This window comes from Chelonoidis abingdonii, chromosome 5 (assembly GCF_003597395.2).
Source record: "Chelonoidis abingdonii isolate Lonesome George chromosome 5, CheloAbing_2.0, whole genome shotgun sequence".
Taxonomy (NCBI): Eukaryota; Metazoa; Chordata; order Testudines; family Testudinidae; genus Chelonoidis; species Chelonoidis abingdonii.
This window is the reverse complement of record NC_133773.1, coordinates 63036082-63047098: the sequence shown is the minus strand read 5'-3', so window position 1 is coordinate 63047098 and position 11017 is coordinate 63036082. Positions and strand designations below refer to the sequence as shown.

Genomic DNA, 11017 nt, shown 5'->3' with positions numbered 1-11017 from the left:
TGTGAGTGGACTCTTCCTGTTTCTAATTACATCGATTACATATATTGTAACAACATCTTTAGGTACTGACAAAGGGGTAATCATGGACACACTCTTGTAGTGCTCACTCAGTTCTTTTCAGACTAAGCTTCTTGACTTCACATCAGTGGAGCTTTTGCTGAAAGACTGAGGTCCTCTCCATGACCAGGTGTGGACAGGAACCTGTGGCCATCGAAAGGGGGCTTCTGCCTCCCTATGGAGGCTGTAACAGGGCAGTCTGCCCCTCTATGGGCCAGGGACCTTAGGCCAGGCAGCTTTGTCCAATTGTAAGACCCAGCTGGGAAGGGGTCAGGTGATACTTATAAAGGGCTAAGAGATCTCAGTAGGAGGAGAGCTGCAGGAGGGAGGTTTACTTCTGGGACTGGTCCTGAAGTGGAGAAAGGGGTGCTGAGTGAAATGTCACGAGATTCCTGTAGCTTGTGTTGGTCAAGGAAATAATTTTGTTTGTGCTACTTTGTACATTTTTCTGAATAAGAATACATTCTTTCGCAGTAGTAGAAAACGTTTAATGAACATTAATATATCTTCTGCCACCTATTTGAACACATTTACTTATTCACTGGTAACATATAAATAAGTATAATTAATAAGACACTTTTGTTTTAAGACTTTAGTTACTTTAAAAATTTTCACTGAAGCTAAATTGTTCTTTCCCGCCTCATATCTGATTTTGAATTGTTTTATAAGAAAGAGGAATGGATATTTCTGATATTGATCTATTTCTGGACTAACAAAATAGCTGTCAGTTACTTCCATCCTGGGATCAAGTACAAATGGTACAAAAGACACTTTCAAGGTTTTTTTAATGGGTCAGACATAGGTTTATATTCAGCATGACTTCTCCAATTCAAGTCACAATATAGTCAGACATATAAACGTTGATATTTTTGGTTCTCTTATATAGAGGCAAAATCAAATATCATGCACTAAAAGAAGTTAACTTTGATGTGCACATGAAAACATTTGATGTTGTTCATTTGAATGATGATTATTGTGGAAAGAATGGTCTAATCTTCATACTCATCTTCTTCAATGAATACCATGACCCTTTCCAGTTCATCCATACAACTCCATCATCTGTGCCGTGTTTTGCCATATCCCAGCTGTACTGTCCTCCCCAATAATATCTGCCATTGGGATTGGCTGAATGGCATCGATTGTACCACCAACCACCACCATCTTCTTTAGAACACTGTTTTCTTGGATCTGCATGAACCCTGGAAGATGGCGGGGAGGGAAGAGAAACACAGTTAATAGTGTCAGATGCACTGAAGCTAAACAATACAATACATTTTTATAAAATACAAAATTTAAAAAAATACAAAATTACTAACAATAGGTAAGACCCAGGCAGGCTGCGAAGAGCTACAAAAGATCTCTCAAAACTGGGTGACTGGGCAACAAAATGGCAGATGAAATGTAATGTTGATAAATGCAAAGTAATGCACATTGGAAAGCATAAGCCCAATTACACATATAAAATGATAGGGTCTAAATTAGCTATTACCACTCAAGAAAGAGATCTTGGCATCATTGTGGATAGTTCTCTGAAAACATCCACTCAATATGCAGTGGCAGTCAAAAAAGCAAACAGAATGCTGGGAATAATTAAGAAAGGGAGAGATAATAAGACAGAAAATATCATATTGCCTCTATATAAATCCATGGTACACCCACATCTTGACTACTGTGTGCAGATGTGGTCACCCCATCTCAAGAAAGATATATTGGAATTGGAAAAAGTTCAGAAAAGGGCAACAAAAACGATTAGGGGTATGGAACAGCTTCCATATGAGGAAAGATTAATAAAACTTGGACTTTGCAGCTTGGAAATGAGACAGCTAAGGAGAGATATGATTGAGGTCTATAAAATCATGACTGATGTAGAGAAAGTAGATAAAGAAGGGTTGTTTACTACTTCTTATAACACAAGAACTAGGGGTCACCAAATGAAATTAATAGGTAGAAGGTTTAAAACAAATAAAAGGAAATATTTCTTCACACAACACACAGTGGAACTCCTTGCCAGAGGATGTTATGAAGGTCAAGACCATAACATGGTTCAAAAAAGAACTAGATAAATTCATGGAGGATAAGTCCATCAATGGCTATTAGCCAGGATGAGCAGGAATGGTGTCCCGAGCCTCTGTTTGCCAGAAGCTGGGAATGAGCAACAGGGGATGGATCCCTTGATGATGACCTGTTCTGTTAATTTCCTCAGGAGAACCTGGCACTGGCCACTGTTGGAAGACAGGATACTGGGCTAGTTGGACCTTTGGTCTGACCCAGTAGGGGCACTTCTTATATCTTATATTCTTATTTGTGTGTGCATGTATGACTCTGTGTTTTCTGATTCTCAAGATGTAGTAAAAGTTAGCACTGAACTTTCCACAGATGATTGATCATCTAGAGTGTGTTCGATACACTTCATCTGGGTATGTGTTATGAATAATAGTACATGGTCTGAGCCCAAACAGCCAAAGAATCAATAATGAAAAGTCTAGGCTCAGAAGAAACATCCATCTACAATTAATCTTGAATGAGAGACCACCCCATTTGGCAATCTCCTGTTTTAAGAAACTATCCCAAAGGATTTGCAAACAAATTGTATACAATTATGCTGCATCTTTTTTGAAAGATCATTTTAGCTCATCAGCTAATACCTGACAGTTCTGTAAATGGACACAGGATAGACCTAATTACATTCCTAACTAGAACTTATATGGGACCTGGTTTCAATAAGAGGCTGGACAGAAACAAGGTGTCAGAGTGGGTTCATGCCCTAGACTTTCATTTCTGGATATCTGGGTTCAAGTGCAACTTTGGAAGGAGGTGAAAATTATTCTGGCAACCTTATTCTAGTCTCTACTGTATGTTTGTTTACCCCATAAAGCTACCACAGAATTAGAAAAATCTGCTTCAGAAAAGTCAAAGATTTAAATAACTGGGATGCTGGAGGTGCATTGATAGAAATGCACAGGAAAATTTGCACTATACCTGATTCCTTATTCTGATAAGTGTAAAAAATGACACACATTTTAAAAATAACAACTTGAAAAAGTGCTGATGATAGACCACTCCAATGCACAATTTTTTTGTGTGTCTACAGCTGAAAAAGATAGTGATAGAGAAGAGAACTACCACATCAAATATTCTATACTAGCTACCACTGGTAGTCACTGCATAAGTCCATGCACAGTAATAAGGATTCACCTACTGTATTTAATTAAAAACTAAGAAAACTTGCACACAACGTTCCTACAGTATGTCATATTTGCATATGTGTTTCTAATGCAAATATCATTGTAATTTAATGGTACCGAACAATATGTAGCATATGGATTTGCCAACACAAGCAACTCCTCTATTAGTAAATATTATAATAGACTAAATGACTATGTAAAAGGGTTAGAGGGCATTTTAGAGGTATAGTGCCAAAGAGATTCTAAATTATGCACTTTATCACTAACAATTGAAATTCTTTCTATTCCTGATTAGGTAGAATTTATCCTTTAGAACAGGATATTTTGCTAATTTCAGCAGCAGATCTTTGTTTTTGGCTCATGCTGACTAAGGTCCAATGATCCTGCTCCTATTGACTTCAGTGTCAAAATTCTCATTGGCTTCAGTGACAGCAAGATTGGGGCCATAATCTCATGAGTTAATGTGAATGATAATACAGTGTCCAAAGGTGCCAGTCTGTGGGCACTGATGTGATTTTTAGAACAACTTCAACCCCCAACTCCAGTGTGCCTGCAGGTGCTCTGTATTTGATTCTGGTACAGCTCTAGTCTAATTCATAATTTCATTTGGTCAGATTCTGGTCTTGGATACTTCAGTGGTGCAGTGCACGCATTTGGCTGGTGACTAGCAGATAGTAAACATATTCTAAGAGATTGTGACATTTTGCAGAATTAGCACATATTAGCCTGTTCTAAAAGACTGTAGAACAATCCATACCCAGATGCACGTAAAACAGTAAGATCTCCAATTTGATAGCTTTATCTTGATATTAAAAAAATTGCTAATGCAAGTACATACCATCCATCATTGTCTCTATCAAAAGTGCTGAAGAACATGCCATTGTGTACTGTCATTGTTCTGTTCTCGCCGTACAATTGTGAAGCTCCATCCATAAGAGCATTGCCAGCTGTGCCTTTATAGTTACTAACTGATATCTGATACTTGTTTGCCTCATTTTGTATGGTGAATCCTCCATACAGAGCTGAAACCTTATCACCATTCCAGTCCTCCATTTCAATTAAAACTTCAGTGGGTCCCATTTTGGTAAGCTGGCTGATTTTGTCATTTCCAAGCCAATATTCACCTGACAACCAATAAAAGGAAACTCAGTGAAACCACTTTCAGAATATGTTTTAAGGCAACTTTACTATTTTTCAAAAATCTGCTACAGTTAATGAACATCCTTTGAATCAAGTGTGGACAGTTTTAAGAAACCTGAGAAAAAACTTTTAATAAAAGAAGCGCTTTAAGGTTTGTATTCAGAATTTTACCTGGAGTATCACAGTATTTTTTCCCTCCACTTTTTGCAATATTTCCAAATCCTTTTTTGTATGCATCCCATGTTCTCCCAAAGCCAACACTGCCATCTTGGCGGTTCTGAATCAAAGTCCATCCTGCAGGGGCAACAATATTTGAATTAAATTGCAATTAACAAGAGAACAAATAGTGTTAGTGTGTAATCCTGCTCCTGTTTGTGTCAAGGGGTGTTAAGAGGAGCTGGAGGGTCTGGGACTAGCCAACCCTGATTACTGAAAGAGGCACAACTCAAGAGACATCAGGTGATTACCCTGGATAGAGCAGCTGGAAGCTGCAGTGAACGGGGTGGATGGATAGGTGCTCACTCAGGGAGAGCAAAGACTGCAAGGAATGTGCAGGTTCCAGCAGAGTCTTGGTATCTGGAACTAAAACTTCGGCTAGGAAATAGCCGGCTAAGGCAGGAGAGATCCTGAGCAAGCAGGGGGACAAAAAGAAAGGGACTGCAAAGCTCTCCAGGAAGGGAGGCCTAGGAGAGACCCGAGCAAGCAGGAGGCAAAAGGCTCCCTCGGCAGAAAGACCTGGGAGTAGGAAGAGAAATGTTTGTCTGTTGGACTTTAATTTGGGACTGTATGTTTTATTTTTAGTTTATGTTCTGTGAGTAAATCCAGACCCAAAGAATGGGTATTCTGACCACAGAAAAAATGTATGGAGTCTGTGTAAGGAGTTTTAAAAAGCAGGAAGCAGAGGCAAGGCACTGCAGAGTGACCTCCGACCACAAGGGAGCACTCAGGAGAAAGTCAACCCTACTACAGGGAGCTTTGCCATTGATTTCAACTGGAGCAGGACTGAACCCTTAGGGTATGTCTATACAGGAAAGAAAAACCTATGGCTGGCCCATGACAGCAGACTCGTGATCGTAGGACTCGGGATCATGGGGCTGTTTCATTGCTGTGTAGACTTCTGGGCTTGGGCTGGAGCTCGGGCTCTAGGACCCTGCAGGGTGGGAGGATCCCATATCGTAAGGGTCTACTTCTACCACCCTACTAAAATTAAGTGGGGCCATATCCTGTGAGTCAGGCTGAAAGAGGGAGGCCTAAAGGAACGTGTTTGGTCCCTTATTACATATGTGATCACAGTATTAATGAAGCAAAAGTGCAATCTTTGGAGTGTGCACTTTCTGAAATGATCTAGAAATAGTTAAACTGTTGTGCTGGTCTGAATGCCTAGCTCCATGTCAGAAGCAAAGAATGCTTGTAACATTTTTATACTTGGCTAGATATTTACTTAGTTGTGAGTTAGGGGTGACGAGTAGATGTGCTGCCCCAGGAGGAGCGCTGCGAGGCAGAGAAAGTCTCAGAGGCACAATTCTTCCCATTTTCCCCTCTTGCTTGGGGCATAGAGGGAAGAAGTAGAATCACAGAATCATAGGAATGAAGAACTAGAATGGATCTCAGTAGGTCAACTAGTCCAGTCCCCTGCACTGAGGTAGGACTAAGTATTTTCTAGACTGGTAATACTCAGACCTCAGTAGTTCAGGAGCCAAATTAATGATCAACATTACCCAAAAGAGTATGTGAATTCATTGTTTTGTTCACTATAGTATTATATGTTCATATTTAAACAATATGATGGGGAAATATTTAGTTTATATCTGTATTATTCTCACAGCAAAGTGACAGACCACATATTATTATTTTATCAACCACAATTGGTTAATAACATCGTAAAAGCATCCTGATTGGTTAATAACTTAGATTGGTTAATAATTAAATCACACAGTGTTTTCATATCATGTGCTGCAAAGAGCCACAGGAAACACATTAAAGAGCCACTTGCGGCTCACGAACCTCAGTCTGAGCATCACTGGTCTCGACCATCCCCAACAGGTATTTGTCTAACTATTCTTAAAAACCTTCAGTACCAGAGATTGCACTGTAATTTGTTTCAGTGCTCAGCTACCCTTACAGTTAGGAACAAATTACCCAGTGAGGTTGTGGAATCTCCATCACTGGAGGTTTTAATACATTGCAGGCCTTGAAAGTGTGCAAGTTTCTCCCCTCCATGCACCCAGCCAACTCCTCTGGCCAATGAATGGGGTAGGGTGAGAAAGGAGCCAAAGATCCCCTATCTGCCCATTCCCTTCCACTTGCTCCAAATCGGGAGCATCTGGGGCTCAGTCCTTGCACTCTGCACAGAGCCTGGACCCAATATCCAGGAAGTCCTAACACAGCCAACCTGGAGGAGGTGGAGGTGGGGGCAGTCATATGCTCTTCTTGCTCCCTAGCACAATTGTGAAATGGCACTTCAATCTAGCCACAGTAAAATATACAGTGAGTCAAAATTTCATCTACCAAGCCCAGTCAGTGACTATCCAACAATTCTTTCTCAACTTTATTAGAGAAAGATCCTACTATGGATGGGCCACCTTCCACTCCAGCACTCAGAGCCCTCAGCACGTAGTTCTCAAAACTTTCTGTAGATGACTTTCTGGCAGGGCTGCTCTGAGGATTCAGGGGGCCTAGGGCAAAGCAGGGGAGCTGCAGCAGCACTGGAGGCCCCCCCCGCCACTGAAATGCTGCCAAAGACCCGGACCGCTGCTGGGTCAGGGCTCATGAGGCCCCTGCGGGGCCCAGGGCCTGGGGCAAATTGACCTACTTGCCGCTCCCCCCCCCCCCCCAGGCGGCCCTGCATTCTGCAATGATTCACAAGCCATAGCATGAGAACAGTTGCTTTAGATTAACTAATAATTAGTGCCAAAAGTTATAATCTCAGATGAGCACAAATACAAAGAAATACAGGACCAGTGCAAATTCATTTTTGTGAATATTTATAGTTATCCCTGTCACAGCACCATAGTTTATCTCACACTTACCTCCATTTGTTGTGGTCATATCACAATACACCTTGTATGGTCTGAAGAAAGCATCAGGCTGAATGAGGTACATTTCAGATGACTCACCTCCTTTTCTGAAAATGTCTTCACATTCTGCAGTCATAAATCAACAGTTTATGTTTCTGAGGGATCATGAAAACCTAGTAGAACAATCCTCTTCATAAAGACAATAATTAACAGAATAGATTTCTATTTACTAATTATACAGGAATATCTTACAAACATCTAATTGTGCTTGATTTCACTTTGATTTAAATTATAAATTAAAATGACATAAGAAGGAATCACAAAAGAAAGAATAATATACCTGTATTGTCCCACGATCCCTTATAAAATGAGATTTTCAAAAACTCCTTGATGACAGGTCCCACTGACGCACAATGCCTTTCTGAAAGTCAGTGGGACTCATGCCCCTAAATCACTTAGGTGCTTTTGAAAATCCCACCCACAATAGATAAATAAGACAGGTAATACATATGATTTTCCATATTGGATCAGGCCAGTGGTCCATCAACTAAGGTATCCTGATTGGTGACTGGTGTCATATGCTTTGGAGGAATGTGAACATGTGCTCATAATGCATCTGTCCAGTTGTACATTGATATAAATGACAGAAGGGAGAGATTTCTGTACATGTAAATGAGTTACCTTTGCCTGACACCACTGGGATGTTACAGGAAACAATGCATGAAGAGCGGCAATTGTCCATTTGGGATGCTATAGCATTTTCAAGTTTTTGTATCTTTTTGTGTAAGGCATCCACAACTGAACGGAGCACTCGGAGGCTAGATGGGATGTTGTTGTCCATGTTCTCTCTGATGTATGTATAGTGCTGTTCTATTTCTGTGTGGTACTCAGAAACTATATTTTCATTATCTAGAAAAGAGAATGTACAGCAATTGTCACAATTTTCAACATTTTCCAACTAGCATATTCTAATCCAAATTATAAATCATGCACCAGCTAGTATGATTATATACTTCTGCTGTAGAAATGAAAAGAGTGCTCTGTGTGTCCTTTCCCTCTTTTCCCTGATTTCACAGTGTACAAAGAGCTTTAGCCTCTGTAACAGGGATATACTTTGTATTATGGCTCAGTATAAATGGACAAATTTCTTCTGCCAAAGACCTGTAGTAAACATGCTCACAGAAGCTTATTATGGTTGTCCAGGAGCTGGGGACATCTAGGGTATGTCTACACTGGAATAAAAGACCTGCAGCACGACTGTGACTGGTCTTGATCAGCTGACTTGGATTCACAGGGCTCATGCTATGGTACTAAAAATAGCTGTGTAGACATTCAAGCTCAGGCTGGAGCCCAGCAATTTTACAGTGCCGCAGCCCGAGCTCTGTGATCCCGAGTCAGCTGACCTGAGCCCACTGCAGCTGTTTAATTGTTAGATAGACACAGGCCTAAGGATCCAATGCAAGTTTTACCTTTGACTTCATCAAAAGCAGGATCAGGTCCTTGGCCCCTCAGCTAGGATTTTTTAGATTTAGTTTTATGGACTTGTGACATCTTAGCTACTTAGAGTGATGCTCCTATTTGAAAACTTTTTTAACAAGTCCTATATATTTAGTACTTGTAGCAATGCAAATTTGTCTGTGATACTGATTTACTGCAATGATGCATAACAATAATGTACCTTTTATTTGTTTTTGTCTTCTTGACAGTTGATCTTCTAGTGTATTCATGTACTGATAGAATGTTGAAGAGGTTTCGGACTGTTTCTCTACTTTGTTCTTTAGGTCCCGAATGTCGGATTTCACACTTCTTTCCTGTTTTACCAATGCAGTTTGCAGCTCACACCCAGTTGGACACAACACTCCCTAAAAAAGCAGGGGGAAAGAGTCAACTACAAATGCTGTAGATTAGGGCCAAGGTTTATAAAACTAGGTGCCTAAAGTTAGGTTCCCAATCTCATATTTAGGCACCTAAACAAGTAACCAGATTTTTAAACCTGCTGAGCATCTAGCAACTCTAGGCCATTTATTTAATTGTCTCAATATGGTCTTAAAATACTTCAGACATTCAATTTATTGGAAAAAAACTGCCATCTTAAATGGAGAAAACAGGCTCAAGCTCCAGTTGGGGATCCCTTCTGGTAGCTCATTAAAGTTCTGGGAGGGGGAGATTCCCTAATATCCGTGATCCATCACATGCTTTTGGCTAATTTTTCTGGATTACCAACTGTTCATGGTTTAACCATCTGCAGCTACAAAAATTGATTCATCAAGCACTACAGCCGTATCAGATACCCAAAAATATTGAGCTATATGTCCCCCACATAATCACAGAATTAAGTATTAACTTTACTCTGGTACATAAGGTCTGAGTATCTTTCATGTGAAACAACCATACACAATATTTTTTTTAAATTATCTCCTCTGGAAGCTTGCACTATAGCATCAGTCACTATTCTTCTTAAGGATGAAAATGTACCAAAACAGATGAAGAAAATACAAAAGCACCAAATTTTGAAGCAGTATGAAAGTAGCCAACCTACCAAAGGCCTCCAAAATAATCCTGCATTTCTGATTAACTGAACTTTAACAACCTTGTTTGAGTCATGTCTAGTTAGAAGCAATAAGTTCTCAGATACTAAGATGCCTAGAAGCATGGTCACAATTTATGCTTTTTACTGGAGACCAAAACTGAGGTAATGTGATGCACAACTGGTTCAGTATAGGGAAGTTAGCATTCTACTAGACATACTACTTGTCTTTGCATACACTTCACACCTAAAGGAGCTTGGGTTGAGGACTGATAGTAGAATGTAATGAATGCTTGAAGAATTTAAAAAGGGGGGGGGGGGGATTCCTTTTAATATTGGACAGCTGGACAGAGCCATGCAGTACAGGATAGATGCAAAAATATTTGATAGTGAAGATGCCCTGGATAATATATTAATATGTTAAAGCATATCTGTGCTATATCTTTCTTTCAATTAATAATGCCTAAAGATACAGCTGCATATTTCTGTCTTCATTCCTTTCATCTCTAGGGTAATGAATCAGTGGGGTTGGGAGTGAGAAGTGAACCCTTGGCACTGCTTACTTCACTGCGCCTCTCCAATGAATGGCTCCTCAAGTGGAGAGCAGCATCTCAATTGCAGTCCCTATGCCTCCTCAACCACAGGTCTTGCAATTCTAGCCAGCCCTTTTGCGGGCCATGAAGAGTGAGAAGAGAGGCTCCTTATTCCTTCCTTCCCAATGCACAGCCATGTAAGTGATGGGGGGCACAATCTAACTTATAATTATTTACATTCATCATTCAGGGATCAATTCTGTCTCCCTGCTCATCATAAGTAGGATCTGACTCAACAAATAATCCCAAGAAATCAACAAGACTACTTGCTCAACCAGGTACTACTCAACATAAGCAAGGGAGAGCCAGAGGTGAAAGCAAGCTGGTATGGGCCAGTACAGAAGGCCGGTAAGAAAAGGAGACTGACTGAGGGAGGGAGAGAGAAGCCTGCTTCCTGCATAAGAATAGTTTAAACTCAGCTGTTCCCTGATGGTTTAGCCCCCAGGGCTAGGTTTCTGGCATCCTTGTTAATTTCACTCACAGTAGCTGGGGGGGGGG

The 11017-nt window shown here is 40.4% G+C and overlaps 1 protein-coding gene across 3 annotated transcripts in view; it reads right to left on the bottom strand.

The window, feature by feature from the left end:
* Positions 1-1027: 1027 nt before the first annotated feature.
* The window catches only part of FGB (fibrinogen beta chain), a 14009-nt gene continuing 4019 nt past the window's right edge, over positions 1028-11017 (bottom strand). For all 3 annotated transcript variants that reach the window (XM_032779098.1, XM_032779096.1, XM_032779097.1), the window contains 6 exons: positions 9078-9261; positions 8081-8308; positions 7412-7525; positions 4554-4676; positions 4081-4366; positions 1028-1256 (listed from right to left, as the gene is read on the bottom strand). In XM_032779098.1, coding sequence (XP_032634989.1) covers positions 1028-1256; positions 4081-4366; positions 4554-4676; positions 7412-7525; positions 8081-8308; positions 9078-9261 — 1164 coding nt within the window. The remainder of the gene's footprint in view (positions 1257-4080; positions 4367-4553; positions 4677-7411; positions 7526-8080; positions 8309-9077; positions 9262-11017) is intronic.